The sequence below is a fragment of the Euprymna scolopes genome, chromosome 15 (assembly GCF_053919585.1).
Source record: "Euprymna scolopes isolate OS-2025 chromosome 15, ASM5391958v1, whole genome shotgun sequence".
Classification (NCBI taxonomy): Eukaryota; Metazoa; Mollusca; class Cephalopoda; order Sepiida; family Sepiolidae; genus Euprymna; species Euprymna scolopes.
This window is the reverse complement of record NC_136496.1, coordinates 68,244,799-68,271,552: the sequence shown is the minus strand read 5'-3', so window position 1 is coordinate 68,271,552 and position 26,754 is coordinate 68,244,799. Positions and strand designations below refer to the sequence as shown.

At 32.4% G+C, this 26,754-nt stretch overlaps 1 protein-coding gene across 4 annotated transcripts in view; it reads right to left on the bottom strand.

The window, feature by feature from the left end:
- The window catches only part of LOC145293866 (arf-GAP domain and FG repeat-containing protein 1-like), a 191,818-nt gene that overhangs the window by 74,871 nt on the left and 90,193 nt on the right, over window positions 1–26,754 (bottom strand). For 3 of the 4 annotated variants that reach the window (XM_080140605.1, XM_080140606.1, XM_080140607.1), the window contains exon 2: window positions 21,453–21,546. In XM_080140605.1, the coding sequence (XP_079996731.1) occupies window positions 21,453–21,546 (94 nt within the window). Of the gene's footprint in view, window positions 1–21,452; window positions 21,547–23,422; window positions 23,486–26,754 lie in introns of all 4 variants that reach the window. The other variant, XM_080140608.1, reaches the window with a different exon arrangement.

Below are 26,754 nucleotides of genomic sequence, written 5' to 3'. Positions count from 1 at the left end.
GAGAAAACAAAACAGCTTAGATATAGTTATTTATATATTTTCATGTTTTTAAGTTTAACTGAGATAGCCTCATGGTTATAAGTTTCTACAGGGTAGAACAATAAAATTGTTGTCCTAGAAAATATGACATCATTCCATTTCCGTTTGATTAAAACCGGTTTTCTTTTTTTGTTGCAGACCATTTACTAGTTGGCCAGTTGTGTACAAATCCCAAGAGCAATAGGAGCATTCTATCATGTCTGAAAGTGACAATGTTCGACGAGTGAGATCGAAGATGCACCAGTGTATAACTCATGCTCTCTACTGATCCAAGTTATGACAAAAGGACCATTGCCAGCACCCTCAAAATGCAAATTCGGACCACTCAATGCTTGAGGGCACAGCTCAACAAAGTTTCTGACCACAGTTATGGTCTTTGGTGCGGTTTTAAGTATTACTTCTTTGATATCTCAACTAATGAATCACCCTGGTTTTACAAGTGCAGACCACATTTAAGTGCAGACCACATCATGCCACCTCACATCTTCGAAGTTGGCTTGAAAGTCAATACCAAAGTGTAACTGGATGTGCTGAAGAGTGTGGTCATCCCCTGGTGCAATCCAGTGGTCACTGGCAGACTCTAGGAGGACTTGGCGCTGACCCACAAGTTCAAAGAGACTCCGGCTTGGCTTCAGAAGGAGTGTTCCAACTTGGTACCTTCTCTCACTGCCCCCTCCTACCCGACCTGAACCCGCTAAACTACTTTGTTTGGTCATACATTGAGAATATCACCAACATGACTTCCCACAACACCAAAACCAGCCTGAGCATCACCATCTGTCGAGTATTCGCAGAGCTCCCACCGGCACTTGGGGAAAAAGCATGCTCTCAGTTCCAGACCCATATCGAGGTGGTGATTGAGGTTGAAAGCAGCTACACTGAATAGATGTAAGTTCTACTACATAATCAAGTTATTTCAATTGATTTTTTTTTAAATAACAGTTTTAAAATAAAGCTGTAGTGTTGTATTCTTTGGGGCAACAAATTTATCGTTCCACCCTATAGTTTTTGTGTGAAGATTGAGGGGAAAAAATGCACAAAATTATAACCTTCATTATTAGCTGAATCATTTTGACATAAGCAGCTAACAGTGTCAATTGTTTACGTATGTAGTTAGTACAATAGTGTATATATATATATATATATATATATATATATATATATTCAAATAAAGAGAATAATTTGCTTTAATCCATTATCTGCCAGCGTCCCATTAATGGGATGCTTAAAAAAAAAATCTACATTTACATCTAAAAGTTTCATTTAATTCGTCTGCTAATGGGTTGCAAAACTTATAAATCACATGCTGAAAGATAATTTTGAACTTTAAACCACTCTTCAGCATAGGTTAATAAATGTAAACAGACTTGATTCACTGGAGTGAACAAAACTATTAATATAAATTCCTTCTTTTATTAATATGCATAGAAAAAGATTTTTTTTGTTGTTGTTTTTTTTTTTTAACATTTTCATGCAAAACAATCTGTTCAGTTTATTTACAAAATTCAAAGAAATTTATCAAATTATAACAACATTTGTGACTGTTGTTGGGTTAGTATTTGTTACAAGATATTATTAAGTACTCATAAAAACCATTTGGGAAACTGTTATCTTCCCCTCTTGATTATTTACATCATTCCGTTCCTCTAATCACTTCTCTTATTTGCATTTTATTTATGTTATTCGCCCTTTCTTCCAATATCTAAAAAAAATCATGTACAAAAGAAGTGGTGTGCATGGTAACAAGCATGCACAACACGCATCATAATTTCCGGAAGATCAATTTTGAATTTAAATGAATTAAAACAATCATGAGAATGGTTGGCTGAAATTATCAAACGACAGTTGGAAAAACGGTTGGAACATTCTACTGTGACAGAAAATATCTGACTCCTGATATGATCCTCTACCTCCATAAGAATCAGACGTGTCCTAAAATTGAGTACTATTTCCATATCTGGGGAAGCACAGCTGATAACATCCTTTGTCTTGATAGAATAAAGGTGAAATATTTCATCAACAATAAAGTATCAATATATATATATACACATACATATAACAACAAAGTGAATCTTCCTATTCAAATTTTTTTCTGCTATGTTAAGTTTAAGGATATTACTTTAAGTGTTTTGTAATGGGCAAAGTATTTTTGGGATGAGCCAGTTTTGAAGAAATATTTTCAGTAAAAAAGACATAATTAGATGTGAAAAAAACGAGACATTACACGATAAACAAAGCAAAATAATGATTTCAGAAGGTATATATTCACAAAAGAAATGTTATATGTTTAAAATGGAAATTTACAGCAATAGGGAAAACATAGAATGTTCATGAATATTTTTAAAGTTCTTGTAAAACAAGGGTGATTCATTAGTTGATATATCAAAGAAGTAATAGTTGATAGTTTAAGAACCATGCATTACAAAGGTCAGAAAATCGTAATCAAAAGTTCTCCACTCAAATAGATAATACTTCATTAAAAGTTGTTAATAAGAATCCATGTTCATGGCTTTATATTAGAAAATAAGTTCAGTGAGTAAAGTTAAGAATATTTTAGTGATAAGTCATTTTAAATGAGCAGATGACAATGAAGGGATTTAAGCAGTTTTTGTGTGTGCATGTGTGTCACACTTTGTAAGTGTGAGTATGTGTGAGTTGACATGGCAGCCATATAACAGCCATGATCAAAATTATGGAGTACCTATAAAAAATTGAGATAATTTAAACCTACATAAACGTTAAGATTGCACAATGAGCAATTGAGAGCAAATGTAAAATATTTAAAAGGAGACTGTAGTATCTTTCTGATTTAAAGCTCCGTGTTTCATACTAAATTCATTCCAATATTCAAAACGGTTCATTATCATACTAACGATTGTTTTTTTTTTTCCAGGTAATATAGTGCAATAATAGTATATTCAATTTAAAATGCCCCAAAAGAAGCAGTTTTCAGAGATTAAAAGGCTACACATTATTACTTTATCTGGTGAAGGATATTCTCAAATAGAAATTGCCAGGAAAATGGAATGTTCCAGGAAGGGAGTTCAAATGATAAAAAAGGTACAAAGAAACAAAGCCTTTCAAAAACATAAAAGGACCAAGCTGTAAAAAGCCTACAACCGCCAAGGAAAAAATGATCTCTTGCAAATAGGAAGAAAAGTTCTTCAGAGCTTGCTGCTGAACTCGGAGAGAATGTGAACAAGAACATATATCAGCTCAAACAGTAAGAAGAAGGTTATTAGAAGTGGGATTAAAAGTATGCAAAGCAAGAAAGAAGTCATACTTGTCTCAGGCCAACAAGAAAGAAACGACTGGAATTTGCAGAAAAACCCATGAAAATTGGACACCTGATGATTGAGCCAAAATTGTTTGGTCTGATGAAAGTAACTTTGAAGTTAGCAGCTATTTCCTAAACTTTGGAAGGAAGGATTGAAATGTTCATGTGAATACACATCCATAACATTTTTTTTTTTTTTTTTTTTTTTTTTCATGAGACTTTTGGCGCCCCTGGAGCACTTTATGTTTGTCGTACAGAAGGAGAGGCATTTCATCCTGATTGTGTGCTTCCAACTGTCAAATTTGGAGAAGGAAGTGTAATGGTTTGGGGTTGCATGGCTTCTTCAGGTACTGGAATGTTGTACACGTGTGAGGGCAGAATGAACTCTACAATTTATACCAACATGCTGAACCAGGTTTACCAAACCTTTATGACTAAAATATTTAATAATAACATTCCAAGTGACGTAATCTTCCAACAAGACAATGCCCCATGCCATTCGTCAAAAGTTTCAATGGGTTGGTTTGAGAAAAAAAGGGATTACAATAATAAAGTGGCCCTTGAATCCCTAGACCTAAATCTCATTAAAACTTTGTGGTCTTATAGGCAAAAGTTGTTCATAAAAAAAAAAAAAATTAGAGGCCAAACTTCATGAAGAGTGGCAGAAAATACATCCCACCACCTGCAACAATAATATGCAAAAACGGATAAGAGTTGTTATAAAGGTAAAAGAGGGACATACCAAATATCGATTGTTGTTAGAATAGATGTTTAATGTTTACTCCACTATTCTTAACCTTTAAATATATAAGTTTGAATCATAATTTTGATTTTTCATTGGGGCTCCACAATTTTGGCCAAGGCTATATATATATATGAAAAACTTTTGGAATTCCCAAATATTTATTAAACTCTTTTAATTCGATAATAGAACCTTTCTCTATTTTGCTTCCTTTTTTCTCTTTCTCTTCCAGACACGTTCACTTCTCTTTTTACATACTTCTCATCACTTACCTTATAATTTATTTATATTATTCGGCATGTTCCCACCATTTAAGACATTCATGTTTAGATGAAGTCTGCATGGTGGCAAGCAACCAAACCAACTAACCATAGAGTTTTAGTAATATACTAGCGGAAGGGTACCCGGCGATGCCCGGGTATTTGGAGGTATGTGTGGTGTTAAATAAAAAAGAACTTTGGGGGAGGGGGGGGAGGATCGAACCCAAAGCCCTGAGGCGAAGTTTGAAAATAAAATCGGCCAGCCAGAATGAGTTAGTGAAAGATGTTTGAATTTATTTAAGAACGAAATTGACAGGTGCGCGGCCGGAAATCGTTGAGCGTTACGATGACGACAATATAGGTTTGTTTGTTATAAGCGAAGTAAAAAAAGAAAACAATGTTAACACTTAAGCGGGAAAAAAAACTAACGTAAGGCAAACGAACAATGAAAACAGAAAACAAACACGTGAAAAATGGCTTCAATAAGCCTGTTTCGATATTAAAATTTAAAAAATCGGTGGGTACCCGGGTGTTTTTGGGTGTCGCTAATAATAAGCGAAGTAAAAAAAAAAATAAATAAATAAAAAGGCAGAAAAACGAAACACTGGTTCAATACTTAAATTTAAAAAAAATAAAAAATCTCACACCACGATTCGAACCCAAAACGTTTAGATAATGAACCAAGGCCTTAAGCAATTGAGCTAACGCGACGTACATGAAATTTGTTCGGTTTTTCAACTATTTAAAGTAAATCAGGTCACGACGTCATCTGACGCATGCGTAGAATCGGTCATTGTCACAAGAGGACCGTTTTTGTTGACCCCCTCCCTGCCGAAAATTGTCGATTTCGGGGTGAAAAAGTTAACGTTTTTGGCCAATTTTTCGATATTTTTCGAGCAAAGGATGGAGCTTCGATGTGATATCGAGTTTGTGAATTTTCGTTGCGTCTGTCGGAAGTTTTTAGCAGACATCCAAACATACACACATACATATTCGCTTTTATATATATAGATAAGTTTGATGATTAATTAAAGTTTACAAATTAAAACTGAAAATTTTAAGTTTTAAGTTGCAATAAAAAAATATCCAAATAAATTTGAAGAATAATTTTTCTCATCTATTCTTTTTAGTGAAAACATTGTGAAATGAATGTATAAATATCAAACACTTTAACATGGCAACATCGTCCTTGCTGCAGTGGTTAAGGTACTTGGAAATATCAATGATAAAAGGTGATAATCTTGTGAAGGTTGAAGGCTCAATCTTCAGTGTGGGTGACTGAAAAAATACAATTGAAAATTATTTAGGACCTCTATCCAGCCATGGCTGATGGAACAAGAGTATGCTATCCCCATGAAGTAAATAAAGGGTTCTGCTCAAAATTTCATCCAAATTCCTGAGTTTGGCAAGATAACCTGAAGAAGGTTGGAGGTTACATCAACCAAAACATTGTGAAAATCACACTCAAGACGAGAACAGTAGTTCGATGAATCAAACTAATATGAATAACCAATCCTCATCTCAAAAATTCAGAAATGTAGATATCGCCTGTCTGTGGCAATTCATGATAAAACATTTTAAATTAACTTAAGTATTTTATAATTTTAAACAATTTTTTTCAATTATTGTAATGAGTAAATGATAATGTAAAGTTCACAAAAAAAAAATGAAAAAAGGAGAGGTAAAGGAACATCATGCAACAGCGTTTTAAAATATATAAAACTGCATAATGTATAGACATGTATAGCATCATTAAAAGAAAAAGAAAACTTTGAAGTGACCCCTCCCACCTTAACGTAAAAATATTTTAGATACATTTATTTCATTTTAAGTTTATTTTACATTTCAATAAAAGCAATTTCTTAACAATGAACCAATATGCCATTGCTTTTTACAATAAAATAATAATTACATTTTTTTTTATTTTTATTTGTTTCTCCTTCATAAAACAAATATGAAAATAAAAAATATTCCAGACAATGCCAGGTAGGCAAAACTGGTTTCTAATGATTGTTAGCGTTTATCAATAGCTGCTGTTTGATAGGAGGTATTTAGTTCTCTCTCACAACAAGAACTATGACACCATGGTCGGAAAGTGGGATCGAGAAGTTAGCACTTATGAAGAAGGGCACTCGGACCTGCAAAAAGTGCCTGTGCAGCTCCATCAGGTAAGGGCACCTCAGGCAATTAGCAATAAACTAACTCCTCCTCAAAGAGAGTAAGCAAAAACTGGGAGGGTGGATCTCCTAGAATAACACAGAACTATTATCCTACTGCAATCAACAGGAACCAGATCATTATAGGAATGTTATAATCTGTTGATTTGGGGGCCTGAGGATAAAAATCCCTAGCCGAGTTTGACAGATATTTTAATTCAAATAGCATTTATTTTTACTCACCATAAGAAGATTGTCTGCCTGTCTGTCCACTAACTACATTTACATTATTAGAGCTACAAACTAATTAAAAAAATGATTTCTACCTTATCATATTTAGTGGGTTTTTTTTTTTTTTTTTTTTACACCTATTTTTAAGATCCATCTTACATGCTCACAGGTGTTGTACTAATGGTTGTCATTTTTTCTTTAAATAGCACACTTCAATTTACATTTGATTTTTATTAGATCCAAACTAGTGGTTCCCAAGCTTTTTTTTTTTTTTTTGATGGCAGCATACTATTAAGCTCTTTACATTTTGTGGCACATCTATCACAAAATATGAATACTTAAGAATGCTTACCAACATTTATTCTTATGCAAAATTCAAAATATTTAAACAAACGATTTATTATACATTTTATTTTTTCATTTATTTTTTTAAATATAAGCATCAACACCACACAAGCAATAATGTATTAATAAATGCTAACTCACACAACTGTTTATAACGATATGAAAGCTATAACAATTTATAACTTATACTTATAACCTGTACCGCGGCATGGTGACTAATTATCATTGATCTAAACCATAGTTATATCACATAAGATGAAATAGGTTTGAACAAACATGTTAACACCAACTATACAATTCAATTACAAAAGTAAAACCTTTTCAAACCCATAACTTCAGTTGTGTACGCTATTTTTATGCAATATTCATCATGCAACATTATCCTGCCTTGACAGAGTTCAAAATAGACTTTATAGCCTAGTAGGGGTGCCATTTTCTCTTCTCTGCAACCTCTTTCTTACAGAAGAGATGTTGCCGGCCTGTCTCTGCTTTATTATTATTTTCATGGCAAGTAGTAGTCTGAGCTCCATTCTATGGTCCCTCCTCGCCAAACTTTCACAAGAAACACTTGTCTAACCGAAAGCACTATCAATAATTTCCCCCATTCTTTATCCGTGCTCTACCTAAACAGATTCCATGAATAAAGCTTCTTTCTTAGAACGGCACACCTGTGGAACTGTCTTCAGTTTGCCTGCTTTCCAGCTGATTACAATATGTTCATCTTCAAGTCCAATGTAAACAAGTTCTTGAGGCGCCATTCCCCTTAAGTAATTCCATTTACCAAATTTACACTACTATGATATTGTCCCATTGACTACTGTACATTCTTTCTGGGCATTGATAAGTGGGGACTCCTTTGTAAAAGAGAATGTATGGTTTCCGTAGAAAGAATAAAAAAAAAACCTAAATAAAAACCGAAAAGTCAAGGTATGAACAGGGAGGGGGGGATATATATTTTACCTCATGAGTTATCCACTCTTTGCAGATTTGTGCCTTGCTTTATCTGGCTTATTTTTATGGTAATTATAAGTATTGTGTGTGTGTGTGTGTCATATCAAGATGGATGAGAATCCAAATGTGGAAAAAGAATATTTGAATAATAGCAAGGCCATTTGAAATTATTCAGAAGTTTTATGTTGGTGATGCTATTGGAACACAAGGTGGAGCAGGTGCTAGTGTGATTGCAAGAGTTAGAAGTGGATGGAGTATGTTCAGAGAACTTCTGCCATCACTAACCAGCAGAGCATTACCACTGTTGAATAAGGAAAGATCTATACGTGTATGATGTGTATACAATGTGATGATGTATAGAAGTGAAACCTAATCAATGAAGTTTGAGGACGTGTTGCATAAAGAGGAATTATATGAGAATGATATGATGAATGTGTGACACGAGTATTAAAAATAGGCTTAGATTTGATGACCTCAGAGAAAGATTAAATTGACAGTATAGGTGGAGGGGGGAGGTCAATTGGGAGGAAAAAGTGAAGGAAGACATAGCAGGAAGTGAAGTGATAATGAAAAATTGTAGAAAAGGATAAATAAAAACTTGAACAGGATAGGTTAGTTTGAAAATCAATTTCTAAAAGCTTTGAAAAAAATCTGGAAGAGAAGTGACCCCCCCCCCCAGAAAAAAACAATTCTTCAGCAAATATATTAATTAAATTCAAAATATCAATTTATGAGCATTATTATAGTTAATAGTTTGAAATTCTACTTAAGATCTTACATCCGGTTGTCTGTTTCACATACATCTTTGATGCAGCCAGTTAACAATAACATTCACCCTGATTCCCCAAATTAGTTATTCTTCTCTTCATTTTTTATTGAAACAATGTACAGTACAGATTGTAAATAATGCTTAAAGCAGAGAGGAATGTTAAAAATAGTGAAAAAAATGGACATTGAATCATGAAATCTAAGATTATGAAAATTAGCAGGTTCGCATATTGTAAAGAATTCATTGCAGATAACGTTTTGCTACTATTTTTCCCCATAACTGATAGGAATTTGGGGTTCAATCTTTTCCGAAAGGTATTGGGTGGGTAAGTGAACAGAATAGATTGAACTATAATTTTTATTTTTTTTTTACAATAAGTATTGTTTTCGTATGAAAAAAAAAAAAAAGATTAGTTGAGTTTCTACAAAATCAAACTTTAGAGAATAAGTTTAAGCAAAAAAAAAAAAAGTTTAAATCCTAAATGAAATTTTTTTCAGCTTATTCCTTCATATGCTTAACATCAAATAAAATTTCCATAAAGTGTTTTTTTAAAAGAATTTTTCATCTGTCGAACATGTTCGTATATGATTGCTTCCATGCAAGCTACAACAGTTATCTTCAAATACAATGTCAAGTACTTGTTATAAACATAAAATATAAATCTCATGTAGACATTCTTACATATACCCAGAGTCAAAATGAATTTCAGCTAAAATATGTTAATTTGTGCTCGGCATTACCAGCCACCACATGATTGCTCATACAGAGTTATTTTCCTTTGATTGAAAAAAAAAATATATATATTTTCAGGAAGACAAAAATTACAAGTACCCTAATGGGCAGTACTGAGTCGTGACAGTTGAATATATAACCAAATTTCATGGTTTATACATACAGTCGCTTTCAAGGTGAGTGTTTCATATTAATGTTCCCATATTTAAATATTTCGGACAAGCTTTACTCTTGATCTGAAATGGAACTCATACATCAAATGTGTTGCCAAGGTTGCAGGAAAAATGATTGGACTGCTACTGATCCAGTAGATATCTCACTGCTGATGCAATTCTGTCTGTATAAGAGTCAAGTATGTCCTAGAATGGAGTACTGTTGCCACATCTGGGCAGGAGCTGCTTGAAGTACCTATCCTGTCTTGACAGAGTTCAAAACTGATTTCGTAGCCTAGTAGGGGATGACATTTTCTCTTCTGTGCAACCTCTTTCCTACAGGAGATGTTGCTAGCCTGTCTCTGCTCTATCGTTATTTTCATGGCAAGTGCTCATCTGAGCTCTTGTCGAGTTGCTCCTTTAAATAATCAAATTCTAGCCAATTTTAACCACTAACAATTACTACACTGTTGTTTCAGTGACCTCCGTACACTCATTAACCCTTATCCTTGAGTGAGTAGCTTTCTTCATGGAATTTTATCAAAAAATAAGATTTTGCTTTATGGAGATGAAAGTCTAAACTTTTATAAGAATGCAGCATAGTGCAAAAGAAAATTCGATAATTATAGTTACATTAAATTTTCTATCATCCAATTTTTCTTGGATAAAAACCGCAGCCACCTGATGACATCCATGATGATATCCTACTCATAATGACTGGCAATTTTATGCACGTTAGCTGATAATCATTACTTACATTAATGTCAACTTTATCAACAAAAATGTCAAAAACTGAAAAAATAAAATAAAAATACTAGTCTAAATAATTGATATATAAAAAAAACTAATATATATATAAAACAAGCGAAGCATGTATGGTCTCCCGTGAGTGCACAGTGAATAAGGCATAAAAAAAAAATGACTAAGTTCAGCATTTGCACACACACCCATTTAGGACGTCAAATCCTGGTGAAAATGAACAAACAGTGCAGTTAGGCCTTAACATATGTAAATTTGAGTTCTGCACCATGCAAAACTGCTAAATAGACATAAACAGAAAATTTTGGACAAATATGGTAAAATAGTCCCAAAAAATGGAGTGTTTTTATTAGCCCTAAAAGAGCCTCTGGGGCACACCCAAGAGTTATTGTGAAGTATAGACAAACAAAATTATATAGAAATCAGTTAGTTACAACTTTTCAGAAAGTTTTATAAAAATCCAAGGCATCAATTTTTTTTTTAATAAGCACAAGTGTCAATTTTAGCCATTTTCATCCGAAAGGTCCCCCCCTCCCAGGGGGGGCAACCAGAGTTTTCCCGGAAAATCCGTTCTGTTACTCTTTTATTCATATCATGTTTAATGTTTGTACAAAATTTCAAAAAATTCCAAGGCTTAGTTATTGAGAAGTGCGGACACATGTACAGACAAGATGAATTTATTAGGTTCACCCTCCTTTTGTTGGGGGGACCAAAAAAACTAATGTATATATATAAAAAAACTAATGCATAAAAATAATCTATATAATTATAAAACTCAAATGACCTTGTAACGGGTGTTGTAACCCAGCATCCGGTTGTGCATGCATACATAGACAAACACATTACAGTGTAAACAAATAAACACAAAATCGCTGGACTAATTTCGTTCGAACAAACGGACGTTCTTAGAAAAGCGAATATCTTAAATGTATTGAATAAAAAACTTCAAGATATGGGAAGCAAATGCAAAACGTGATTACAAATAATATGTATAATCATCGACCTGTTTTATATATACGATATATATTATACTAAATAATCAACGCGATAATAAAACATTTACTGTGTACGTTTTCAGCGTCCTAATTTTTTTTTGCATTTAAATTATCCAAATAAATTGTTAATATTTTCTGCTTTTTTTTTTTTTTTTTTTTTTTTTACATCGTTCATTTCAGTATTATGTTTAAGTTATTTTAATACAATTTTCTTACAAATAAATCTACTTTAACCCGTTGACAACCATAAGAGCATTTTGCAACGGCGATTTATCCACCGCCTTCCTTTTTTTTTAATTTATTCTCCATTTTTTAATACACCTTTCTTAAAAACATTCATACATTTTCTTCTACACTACCAACATAAATAAATAACTCCGAAAAAAATTTTTTAAATTGCATTACAAATAAACAATCAATGTGACAATAAAACATATTGTTTTACTGTGTACACTTTCAGTGTCCCAATTGTTGTTTTTTTTGTGTTTAAATTAAAAGATATCAAAATTTGAATTTAACTTTAAGTATTATGGTATCTGTTCAATGCACATTTATCTAGAAGTATGGAAAACCACTTAATTCAATGGCTGTAAGTTTTTCTTTTTCAAAAATAAACAATTATAAACAGAACGACTCATAGAAATCTATCTATATTCTTTTTTCATTTTAATATACTTTCATAGAAAGGTTTCTGTTAGGTCACAAAAAAACTATTTTCTTTACATCACAAGTGTCACGCTCATACATTAATTCATAACTAATATAACATACTGATCCAACGGGTCACGGGTAGTCTAGTATATATATATATATATATATATATTACACAAAAACAAAAAAAAATATGTATACAAAATAATACATATAAAAATAAGCTTCACTATAGTTTAATGGACCACTGAATATTTAGAAGTATTATTTTGTTAGTAGACTTCAGATGATAAGATAGTCTGTGAGGCTGAAGATATAAACCACATTTGTTGTTTATAGTGTCATAAAATTCTAGCTGAAAGGATATTGAGCTCTTTGCATGTGCAAAAAACATTTTGTTATAACTTGATTTTAAAAAGTTTATTCACATGTTTTTATACATATGTAATAGTTTTTTTTTCGTAATAGTATGTACATATTTTAAGTGTTGCTTGGTGAATATCTATTACCAATGTTACCCTGGAACACTATCAATCTATAAAAAAAAAAATCAACTATTGGGAGATTGACTGTCTAGGAAAGGAAAATCACTAATAGGCCAATATATAACAGATTTCATGGTTTCTTTTGTTTAAAATGTTTAGAATTTTATCAATGGCATGATTTCTAAAGAAACTGATATGTCGATCAACAAATTTTTAATATTTTATGAGATTTAAAAAAAAAAAAAAAAATTGATCAGATACTACCTAATATTATGGCATTAGTTTTTAAAAAGTACGAAGCCATCTCTTTTCAGAAATAATTAACCAATTGTGAAATTTGGAACAGACCTACTCTACCTACAAGTGGGTAATGTGGGAGCAGAAGCCTTTTGTGAAAATTCAGATATCTCCAATCTTTCTGAAATTTTAATAGGTATTATATATCCATTAATAGATATTCCACAAATACCAGGTTTTTTGGAGTTAAAAATTTTTTTTTTTTTTTTTTTTTTTAAGTTTTTTGAAGGGGTTTTACTAAACAAAATACGAGTACAACCTTTTATTTAAACATTTAAATATTTCACGATTTGCATCAAATTTTATCCATAGTCATAAGTAGGGCAACAATATTCTTTTCATTTTTTTGACTCTGTAGTATATATTCATTAAAATCTTGTATGTTTTTATATAGATGGATGTGGTTCTCGATTGATTAAGTGTGTCTGTGTCATATATATATATATATATATATATATATATATGACACAGACACACTTAATCGAGAACCACATCCATCTATATAAAAACATACAAGATTTTAATGAATATATACTACAGAGTCAAAACAATGAAAAGAATATGCTGTTGTCACCACCTTAATCATTAGACACCACTGAAGCAAAATTCCGAATGTCAATTTCTTTCCCATTAAATTTGAATTTTAGGCATTTTTTTTTTTAAATCAAAATCATGTAAGATATTTTGATCAAAATTGGAATAAGGATTCTAGATATAAGGTTCAATAGCATATTTTTATTTTAATCTTTGGAAGAAGACAGAAGTGGTACACAACTGTTCTGTTTGAGGAATTAACTTTACTCATCCTAGGATCAGTATTCTATGTGTGTGCACACACACACACACGATTTGATAAAAGAAAATGAATCTTTGCTATTATTATCAAACCTATTTCTTTGATACAACCCTCAACACTGGCAGGAATACCCGACGTTGTCTAGAATTGAACGAGGATAAACAAAAGTTTCACACTCCAATATTTTTAATGTCTTCAAAATCTGTGAAATCAGCAATTTTTCAATCAAATTGATTGATTCCCTGCTCTAATTTGGGACCCATCGCAATGCACTGTGAGGAACATCCATATGCCTCCCCACAGTGACTTAGCCCACAATACATTGTAATCTACATTGCACTGAAGAGAACCTACTGTTGATTTTATAAAATTATTTTTTATATATAATGGCTTGCATTAAAATTTAAAATGCAACAGTATCATGCTTCAATTATGCTCTAAACAGAAACATTCATTTTGAACGTGCCTGTCATATCAAAGCACTTACTGTTGATTTTGTCAATCCTTTCTGCTCATGTGATAATAAAAACTTCTCAAATGCACTTGTGATATTAGGCTGTGTAAGGTGTTAACTTTGGTCAAAATCGCCTATTCCTTCTTTCATCGGATTATTTCCATTATCGATACTTATCTAAGACATTCCGATACAAAACCTATCTAAGAATACTGCTAGGCATATAAAGTACCTTTGTGTGAAAATTTATAAAAATCGGCCCAGCTATTTTAGAGTCCATAGGGAATAAATTCACACACAAAGTTCCTTTTATATAATAGTGGATAGAGATTTTATATTTGTATCTTTTTTTTTTTTAAATATGATTGTTACTACCTACGTACATAATTAAAGGATATCTAAATTGTGAGGATCATTTCATTTCTAAAAATGAAATTAATGTCTTCAGATTATCTGCCAGAGAAGGCTGAGAAACTTTGAAAGGATACAAGCATGCATCAGATTTCTTTTTGTACGGTTTCTTTTTATTTCTCCTAAGGAATTTAAAAATAAATATCTAAAAGGAATAAAGAATGAAAGAGAATTATAATACTTTTGCTTTTTTTTTTTTTTTTTTTTTTTTTTTTTTAAGTGATTTCATTCACATTTCTTGGAGCTATAAACATCATACGAGTAAGAAATCTGATGATTCAACACTCCTGTTGCTGTAGGCTAAAGTTTGTCTTTTTTCTTCAAAAATGAAAATATTTTTATAATTACTTTCTAGTTCTAAATAAACATTTCCTAATTAGAACCATTAATATTATTAAAAAAAAAAAAAAAAAAAAAAACGAAATAGAATCTTAAAACAATAAATGAACATATGTGTGGGTGTAAATAAAAATACATCTTCATAAAATAGTCCATATATTTAAATGACATAAAAAAAAATAAGCTGTTATGAATTTGCAAGTCACTGATTTGGAAAACTGTATTTTTATTCTATATTAAATATCCCAATTGTTATGTTACTAATCAGACCATCACCACCAGTATTTGTTATCTTCTTCCACCCACCCCTCCTCTCCAACTGATATTTTTTGGTTCAATTATAGTTTGGAGTTCTTTAATACAACAGGGGCGCATGTGAACTTTCATACATAAATGAATACTGAACTATTAATGACTTGGCAACATTCACTCAGGATGGGTTGAGCTGGCTCCTCTCATGCATGATGAATCGCAGAGACCAAGACAGTTGTGAGCAGCCAGTCCCAGGACCAGTGGCAAACACTGTATCCCTGTGGATGGAGGTACGTTCAACTTCGACTTTGATATACCCTTAGCTGGCCTCCTAGGCATCTCCGATATCTTGGAATGATTCTGGAGCTATTGCTTCATAGATGAACTCGTGGTGCACAACATGGCCGAACCAACAAAGTTTCCTCTTTAAAAGAGCTTGATTAAGAGGTATGATTCTGCATCACTCCCAAATTTGTGTACTGGAGACAAAATGATGCCAGTAGATTTGTAGAATTCAGCAGAGGTAGTATAGGTCAAGCACTACAACTTTTGAGATCCAAACGACTATAGGTCCATAACTGTTAAACACAAACTCTTAATGAATTTAGACAAATTTCCTTTGACCACATATTGTATTTTACAAAGCAGTCTGACATTGTAAGAATATCTTAAGATTTAGGAAAATTACCAATCAAATTAGATCATTTGTTTTTATAATATGCTAACATAGGTATCGAAACAGAAATATTAATGAAAAATAGTGTATCTGTAGTCTATTGTCTTGTATAATTTTTTAAAACAAATGAAAATGGAGGCATGTTGCTGCAATACAGGACTTTGTCCATGGAATAGGTTTGTTAAAATGCAGATATATAATATTAATAAATAAGATTATACAATATAATAAAATATTAATAAATAAGATTATAAAACTTAAATAAAATAATATATGTAAGTGTATAAGAAGGCTGTAGCAATGTAGAATAATGGGGTATTGAAGTGATGTGATATATGAACAAAAAACAGGTAAACAAACAAAGGTCTTGTTAATCTTTGTAAATTTTCGTATACCTATTTTTCAAAATCAACCACATATAAATCAAATATAGACTTGCAATTTAATATAACCGGGATGGTAAATGTCTTCCGTATTTTGAGAATAATGTCTCTTTTTCGAAAAGAAAAAAAAAAAAGAATGGTATAAAAAATGAAAATGTAAGAACTGAACAGAACGTTACAATATATATAAATTTTATAAATAACTTTTTCGTATCGGAAAAGATTTTCAAAGAAATAATGGCTGAATTATATCTAAGAAGGCTGTAGTAATGTAGAATATCAGGGTATTGACATATGAACAAAAATAGATAAAGGTCTTGTTGATTTTTATAAATCTTCGTATATCTATTTTTCAAAATCAATCACATTTATATATCAGTAAATACAGATTTGCTATTTAATATAACTGAGATGGTGAATGTCTTTGCCGTAAGAACAGAACAAAAAGCGGGATTAGATCAGATGCCAAGCAGAAAATAACTGAAGCTATATTTTAAATGTGAATATTAATTTACTATTAATCCTAATATTTCTATCATTATTATTATTATTATCTATATATACGAAGATTTATAAAAATCAACAAAACCTTTGTTCATTGGTTTTTGTTTATAGGTCATATCACTTCAATAAGCCAGTTTTCTACATTACTACAGCCTTTTTATACACTTACATATTTGTTTACCAGCAATGCTTCAAGCAAACTACCTTTTCCTTTTAAAATAATATACTAATATTTGTTACCATAAATAAATAAATATCTTTTGATGTTATTATTTTACTACTGAGTAAATGGTGCAACAAAAAATGTTTCTTACTAAATATTTGAATTCAGTGATCCGGGTTACAAGAGGACTTGAGACAGAGGGTTATCTTACCCGATACCCTCTGCGACATAAGTAATCAAAACTGTTGATCAGATTAAATATGAAAAAGTATAAATTTATGTTTTTCATTTTTAATGCAAACCAATATTTGTTGTACTGTACTGATGAAACACATTTATAATCAATTTTTTGGTTAGAAAGCTATTTCAGTCAATTGTACTGGGGAAATTTCACTTTATTTTATACTAGCCTGGGTGCCCGGCATTGTCGAGATGTGTGTAAGGGGGTTAATTGAGCAAAAAAATAAATAAATAAAAAATAAATAATAATAAATAAATTAAAACAACTCAAAATAGCAACGAGTACCTGTGCAAACGCAAAAAATTAGTAGTAGACAGGCTCAAACCCGTAACGCGAGAGGAAAACGAGGTAAATAAAAAAAAGCAAACGGTCTTATCGATGCGCCCACCGCGATTGTGACGTCACATGCATTTGAATTTTATGCAATGTCATTCATGCAAAGTTTGAATGACTTGCAAAAATGTGGCCGAAAAGTGACCCCTCCGTGTAAAAAACAGCCCAGTTGATGGGTAAAGAATTAATGTTTTTGGCCAATTTTTCGACATTTGTCATCCGAGACATCAATCTTTGAAATGAGACCAATTTTGTCATGTTCCGACATGTCTGTCAGAAGTTTTTGTGAGCCATACAAACATACACATATTTTGACTTGTATATTAGACTAGCAGGCCTACCTGGAGTTGCCCGAGTATTGGGTATTTTTCATTGAGTAACGTAAATCACAACACAATTACAAAAGACAAAGTAATTATTTCTTCCAGGATACACTGCACTTAAACACATCTGCTCTATTGCTCTATCTAGGATATTGAGCTGTTTGATAATCAAGTCATCCCGACTTCTCACAATAATTTGATTAAGTATGCGCCATAACACAATGTAACACCTCTCTCAATCCTCTACGAATAAAAAGGAAGAGATGAACTCGGGAGGATGGTCTCATTTAAACACTCACCAATCCATATGATGATAATCTCAAGTCGTCCCCCACTTAACACCAAAATTTGAAAATGAATGACATCACCAGAAGCCTATCACGCCCCCACTCGAAAAATAGATTGTCACATTAAACACTCACCAATCCATTGTCCAACTTAAAACCATAATTTAAAGAGGAATGACATCATAATTGGAAGATACCCCCCACCCCTGCCTATCACTCCCCACCTACTCGAATAAAGAGGAGGAGATAATGTATGGGGAGGATAGTCTTATTTAAACGCTTGCCAATCTATGTGATGATAAACTCAAGTTGTCTCCCAAATTAACACCATAATTTGAAGAGGAATGACATCATCATCAGAAGTTACTCCCCTACTTATCACCCCCTCCCCTACTGGAATAAACAGGAGGAGATAATGTCTGGGAGGATTATCTCATTTAAACATTTGCATGCAATAATAATCTCAAGTTGTCTCCTACTTAACACCATAATTTGAATGTTAGATGTAAGGTGTCTGTAAAATGTTCACATAATTAATTTTGAAATTTTAGCTTAAAAACACATTTAGGTAACAATTTTTTATGAATGCAAAAATCAGTCAAAAAATATAAAAAAAAAAAAAAATAAATAAATAAAATAACGGCTGACCTTTACGTCAGCCTTTATTTTGTTTTTTTAAATATTTTTTTAATATTGATTTGGCTATTATCAAAATCTAATGATAAAACCCCTAATTTACAGATATAAGTAGTTAATTCTTTCTAATAGTTTCAAATGGTCAACATTATATATTATGATTTATGATTTATCAGAATTTTTTAAGATGAGGAACTGTTATCAACATTATTCATGTTCACAACAATACTCAGTGCACATAACTTGAACTTGCATTATAACTCAGGAAAGTATTCTTGCAATGTTTGCAAAAAAATGAGTGGGAACCAACTCAATTAGATGACAGGGCAGCATACTGAATTCACAAAAAGCACAGTGAAATATAAGATTGTTTAGTAGCAAATTCCTCTACTAATCAAGAAAATTTTAGATGTCTTGATATAGCTCATGTAATAGACGAAAGTTCACAAGACCAGGTTATGATAAACGAACACAAACTGGATGTTATCAAGTTGTTCTGCTACCTAAGGGGTAGTCAATGTCCAGGAGTTACCTGCAAGCTATGCAAAATCCATTGGTGCAGAGTTGCCTGGGGCAAATTTCAGGAGCTTCTTTCACTCCAAACCGATAAGGGAATATCATTATATAACTGGTGTGGTGTTCCATAGCTGTGTCCATAATGCAATATTGCATGCCAGGCAGCAACTTCTATGTTACGAAATAGTCATGCTTTGCTGGATATGCCATACAAAGGGGACAGAGCATGTCAACAATTATGTTTTTTTACAGAAAACTCCAAATCCTACCTCTAGATCAAGCACTATGTGAGAAACATCTCCACTGGTTGGATCAAGTATAAGAGTAAATAGAGAAACAGAGTCTGCACCATGAAAGTTAATGGCTTGTCTGGCACTAGTATCTCACGCAAAACCTGGGTTGCAACTATCAAGGACTTAGCAATTTCAGGAGGGAGATACCATCAATCGAACTAAATGGCAACTGGAAACCTGTCTACAAACTGGATAGTCTGTCACACTTTTATTGTGATATTTCAGCTTTGTCATCAAAATTGGCAACACACTGGGAATCTTAAACAAGACAAACTATTCAGTTTTAGAGAGGCAGAACAAAATTGGTCTGCATCTATAAATTGAACAGTGGATTTTGTTGAAGATTCCTGGAGATGCCAGCCAAAGGTAGAGCGAGCAAAACATAGTAAAAACAAAAAGCTAAATGTAATCCCTCTTGCGATATGCAAGTCACCCATCTTTCTATCAAAGGACTGAATATGATGGATAAGAAGATGATGTAGATAGACCTGTTGATTGTAAAAATGCCAATTTTATTTCTTCGTTATCTGAATTTGTCCAGCCACATCCTAACCATCAATTCCTATCAGACATCAATATGACAAATCCCTTTCCACTTTATATTTTGTCATGCATAATAATCCAAACTAATTTTCTTTTATACATTCTTTATACGAAGAACATAGAATTAGCAAATCCGCCTTCCAAGACACCTGCTTTATTTTTACATTCATCTATAGAGTAATATAAAGTAGCTATGGCTTAAATATCTTTGCTTACAAAATAAAACAATTGTCATGATAGTCTGTGATAATTATTTAAGTATTAATTATGATAGTATCAAATACATAGTAATAAATTATAGATAAATAAAAGCAGTACGTACAGATGGGTTGTCATTGTTTGAAAGTAAATATAAGCATGTATATTATATTGATTCTTTGTATTTATTTTCATGTATATTTTGTATGTATTTTTACAACATTTTCATCAATGTAAACTCCAATCTTTCTCAGGTATATCTTGTCGAACTCTGAAATCTGTCAAACTTTTCTCAGAATTTTGAACAGAACCCTTTATTTAATCCATGGGGATAGCATGCTCTTGTTCCATCAACCATTACTGGGTAGAAGTCCCAAGTAATTCACAATTGTATTTTGAGTGTTGTCCACACTTCTGGTTGTTGAAGGTTCACTCCTCAGAGTGTAACTTTACAACTGAATTTTACCAAGCATTTTATCCACTATGTCACAAGTCCTTTTGGGCAATTCTAGTATGAATTTTAGTCTGAAGAGTCCAAATAATATGAATAATCAATCCTTATCTCAAAAATTCAAAAATGTAAATATAAACAGCTTTTTTTTTTTTAATTTATAATAAAGTATAAAGATATTTTGTTCAAAAACACAAAAGTTCAATTTAAAAATCACTTTTAAATACTAAAGTAAAGAAAATAACCAATATTAATTTTAACTAGTGGGGCCTGTGGAAATTCCACAGGGAACTCATTCATATGTAATATACTGATGTTGGCATTCTGTAGATGTTCAGTGTAAATTGAGACGTTCTGATATTATTGTAGATTGTTACTAAAAACTGGAAAAGTATTTATCTAAGCTAGCACGAATACCTAGCAAAGCCCAGTCGTAAAGTACGCTTAAATATGATATTTTAATTCTTACAGATTTCATATATATTATTATAGAATTAATGCTCTATCGATTTTTATATATTATAAAGTTGCGATTTCAAAAATAAAAAAAATATATCCATATGATTTGGGTGCATTAGCTTGAATCGAAACCAAAATTGAAGAATTCTTGTTAAAATTATTTATGACAAGAAATGGAAGTGCATAACAATTAAATGACCCGGATGTAAGCGTGACACAGAAAATAACATGCACGCTATCATATTAATATATAGATAGAAATATACTTGAAGTCATTTCAGTGTGATTTTTGTATTCATCCATTTATAATGCATATTTTTTATAGATAACAAGTTAAAAAAAAAAATACTTACATCATTTCCATGACATTTTAAAAATTCCATTTCATCTGGAGTAAAACTTGCCATTGATATTGATTTTACTCGATGTGGAGGATTTAATCCTCGTCTGAAGAAAAAGAAATAATGGCCAAAGATTAAATATGCAATTACAAATAACTTTTAAAAACACAAAAATATAAATAAATAAAAATAGCTGATATTAATTATAAGTGAAATATACTTAAAATGATTTCATTGTTAATCTATAAATTTAGAAAATTTAAATATTTAAACTTCTAGCCCAAAACTTGTTGAAAGAGAGAGAAGATGAAATATTTTTTAAATACAAGGAATTTAGTGAAATCTGCAACACGGTTTATTCATTCTTAATGGAAGTTAAATATGGAGGCTTTATAAAGTTTTTTTAATTAATTTCTTTTTTTTTCTTTCTCGTCCATCAAATATACACACTGGCATAATCAAGAGGAAGTGTTTTATTACCTGGCAAAAATAAACCACCATGATAAAAAAAAAAGAAAAAGCAAAGTAGGAAAAGATACAAATAATTTTTAAATATATTTTTTAAATGTATATGTCAAGAAAGATTCCAGTTTCACTATTGATTCCTAATAGCTGAAATGACTGTTTCCCTAATCTGCTTTTTTTTTACTTAAGCTTGAAAACATTTTAATGATTCTCCAGTGGTGAGTCACCGTGGATTTATTGTGATTTCAGTCAGTGTTTTGGTTTTAACTCTTTCACACTAAACAAGGTATATTGCCACTTGGAACGTAAGGCGCTACTGTCTCTACACATTCCATTTAAACTTCAATAGGTTAGTACAGTCAGAGATGTATAAAATAGAGAGGGAATTCTAAAGTTTTCTAGTCCAGGGGAAAAAACTATTAGAGTAGAAGGTTTTTTGGTGTCTAGGGACCTCAATATTGAAGGGGTGAGATTTTGCCGCTTGTCAGGTAGTATGTACATCTAGAGAAGGCACAAGTGCTACGAGTTCAGAACACATTCGATTGAAGTACTTGTAAAACAGGGATGCAACATTGCGATGGGGCAGAGGTTGGAGCTTGGCCGACAGTGAGAGATTTATTAGATTTGAGACACTTTTTTTTAGGAATGAGAGACTGCACAGATGTGGCAACAATGCTCTCTGCATGAGCAAATGGTAGCTTTGTAAAGATATAGGATGATCTCTGGTGTGAATAATTTTGGCTTGCATTCATTGGATGATACTGCTTCAACAAAACCAGTTTCAATCAGTTTTTTTTTCCGAATTTATTTTAGACTAGCATTGCCCAAGTGGACATAAAGTTCGGTTTTGACATAGTTGCTATACTAAGGATATTGAGCACTTTCAAAAGAACGGAATTGCCCCAAAAATGAAAAACAACCTCCCCACCCCTTAAACAAATAAATAACATATGAATCAATTTCTTTATTTTTTTTCCCCCCCATCAAAATAGCAGCGAGTGCCTGTGCGACCATAAAAAAATATAAAAATGAATAGCAGCAGCTGGGGTCAAACCTAAAACACAAAAGAGGGAAAGAAGAGAAAAAAAAGTTACTGGCTAACACGCTAGCTGTCTCGGCCACGACGACTTATGATGTCATGACGTTCTTAAATATAGTTTCAGTGTAATATGTGTGCGTAACTTGCAAAAACAACACAAAAAGTGACCTTCTTTCCCCAAAAAATGGTCCAGTTGATCACCACAAAAGTAATCTTTCTAATTTTCATATATTATGTGTCTGAGGGATCGCTCTTTCAGATGGTACCAGTTTTGACCTGGTCCAATGAGGCTAAAGTTTTTAGCGGACATTTGAACACAAACAGACATTTGAGATTTATATAAAAATCATAGATACCCGGCATTGCCAGCTGCTATACTAAGGATATTGAGCACTTTCATCGATACTTCACAACAATTTCAAAAATAAAAGAACGGAATCCCCACTCCCCTCAAAAAAGTAGGTGACAACTTCCTCACCAGATATTTCAGCAGAAGGGATACAAAGAGGAGCACTTTTTGTTGCCCGTGCACTGGCCCCTCCTAAAAAAAAAAATAAATAAATCAAGACAACTTTTCTTTTAATGAGTGCCCGTGCAATAAAAAAATAAAAAATACATTAAAAAAAAAATAAAAGCCGCTGTAGGCGGGCTTGAACCTGAAACGCAAAAGAGAGAAAGAAGGGGAAAAAGTGACTGGCAAATGCTTTTGCCCATCGAACCACGACTTAAAAACGTCATGACCCTGCGAAATAATATTTTTTAACATAGTTTCAGTTTGACATGCGTGCGTGACTGGCGAAAACAACGCAAAAAATGACCTCCTTTCAAAAACAAAAAGAAAGGTCCAGTTGGCCACCACAAAAGTAATCTTTTTTCCAATTTTCACTTATGTGTCCGAGGGATTGCTCTTTCAGATGGTACCGGTTTCGACCCAGTTCGATGCGACTGACAAAAGTTTTTAGCAGACATACAAACACACTACATTAAGGATATTGAGAAACCCCCAGAAAAGAACAGAAGTAAGTGATAACTTCTCCACCAGCTATATCAGTGGCCCGTGCGCTAGAACCCTGCCTAAATAAAAATAAATAAATAAAAGCAACTTTTCTTTCAATCAAAATTTCAGCAAATGCCTGTGCGACCAGAAAAATTAGCCACTAAACAGGCTTGAATTTGAAACGTGAAAGAGAGAAAAGCATTACTGACAAACGACCATGACTTATGACATCATGACCCTTCAAAATAACGTTTTTAAACATACTTTCAGTTTGCTAGGTGTGCAGGATTTGCGAAAATCTCAACGCAAAAAGTGACCCCTCCCCTTGTAAGAAATGGTCCAGTTGACCATCACAGAATTAATCTTTTTTTTTTCTAATTTTCACATATTATGCATCCGAAGGATCGATCATTCAGATCGTACCAGTTTCGACCTAGTCCAATGTGACTGATGAAAGTTTTTAGCGGACACACGAACACACAAACACGTACTAGCACACAAGCAAACCAATATAATAGAAGGTAGATTTCTCCGACTTTCATTTACTTTTTATTTTGCCTTAAAAATATTAAATGGTTCTGCATGACAGCTTCTGTGTGATGGGGTGGATATATATATATTATACACACACAGGTCTTTATAATAAAGTAGAGGATGTTTCTCTAGAACTAATACTTAAACCAGTAATGACAATAGTATATACACCATCATCGCCTCCGTTCAGTCTTGAGAAACAATGGATACCCCTTGTAAGGGGTGCTGCACATGTAATTCTGCCACAACAATTAAGTTGTTCGGAAATCCACACAGATGATTTGTTTATAGTGGTGAAAGCTTTGTGTAGAACCAACCACACTTTTTTGTATTACTGCTAACTGCTGTCAGTGCAGATAACTGCTACAGGACAGAGTATACAGTAATCTGCAGGTTTTTACATCAGAGTTTCCTTTTGGGACTGGGGGTGCATCTCTCCCAGTGAATTAATGCACCTCCCGATACCAACATAGAAATTTCTATGACTTGGCACGGTACATACAGCACTAGCCTTCCCAAATGGTCACCCATCTGGACTGGCCAGGTTCAACGTTGCTTAACTTCAGTGATTTGATGAGAACTGGCGTGTCAACGTGATTGTGCTGCATATATATAGTAATGGAAACCGCTCTAGAAAATGCATGAAGTCACTTAATGTAAAAAGTTAATATATACTTCAAGGTCATCTAGTCAATGGAATGTGAGGACTAAAAGACAAAATAATGGAAGACAGAGTTACAAGGCTCTCGAAAATAAGCACAAGATGCAATTTCTACTCTGCTTAATATACCTATAAAGTTGAGTTTTTTTTTTCCTGACATTGATATTAAAAGCCTACTTTTTCTATTTAAAAATTATTAAAACAAACTTCTTAATATACTCAGTCATGGATTACCAGGCAACTACATGAAGGTAAACTAATTTGCATATTTCTACCAAAAAATGTTAATTACATGCTCATTTTTTACGGTTTCTTATTAAATGATTGGTTTCATTTCACTATTACACTGAATTCTATTTATGCATAGTTTCTACATTCTCCATAATTGCATAGAATTCAAGATGAAAATATATATATATAAGCGACCTCGTGTGTGTATGTGTGTGAAAAGTCTCTACCAAACCCCTCTCTGAATATTTGGTCTACAGATTAAAAATTTGATATATATAGGATATTTGGACCTGTCACACACTTTGTATTTGTTTTTTAGCCAGCAAAACTTGGTGCTAAAGGGGTAAAATTGAAAACAAAAACAGTTGACCATGGTAGGCTAAGTCGAATAAACCATTACCCCTGCTGTTACTTTTGCACATGAGCAAAATTAAACATTCAAAGCTCAAAGTTGCTAACTTTTTAACCTTCTGTATCCATCTGTCATTAGCTCAGATGGTAACGATATTGGAGAGATAAATAACGACTAAGACTGGAGCAAGTCATATTTCTTTATAACTTTTGAAATCATTACTATATACTTGATAATAATCAATAGAGAATTGGCTCTAATAAATAAGAAATCTGTATGAATTAAAATATAATATTTATGCATATTTTACAACCGGGCAATGTCAAGCAGCCTGCTATGAGAGAGAAAGTATGATTGTTGATTGTTTCCATGCACACTGGATGACATCACAGAAAGAGAGAAAAAGTGAGGTGGGGGAGGGGATCATTATCAAGATATATATACTTCAAACAGGACACTATCACAAAATGAGCTTTTACAAAATTACTAATCCTTAATTAGGTCATTTATTATCAAGTAAATACTTTCTTGTAAAACATGAATATCAACCAGTGTCAAAAGTTAATAACATATTTAATAATTATATTATACATGAAATACTGACCCAACGGGTCACAGGTAGTCTAGTTTGGAATGTAACCTTCCTCTCCTGTAGTAGTTCAGTAAGTAGTCTATAATAAATATTACACTCGTCTCTAATGACTATTATGAAGTAGGTGGTTGAGACTGAAACGAGTTTGTATTTTCTACGTACGTTGTAAAAAAAAAAAAAAAAAAAAAAAAAAGTCCAAAGAAACTTATACATATAATAATATAGAGTGATATTTTGAACGCGCATTTGCTGAATCATTACTTTTTTCTAACAGTACAAGTACTAGCAATATATATATATATATATATATATATATATATATAAGTGAACGTGTGTGTGTGTGTGTCTGTCTGTATACATTTCCCTAAGCAATAACTGTCAATTTTCAGTCTACAGACTCGAAATCTAATATACAGGGTATTTAGATTTGGGAAAATTTTTGT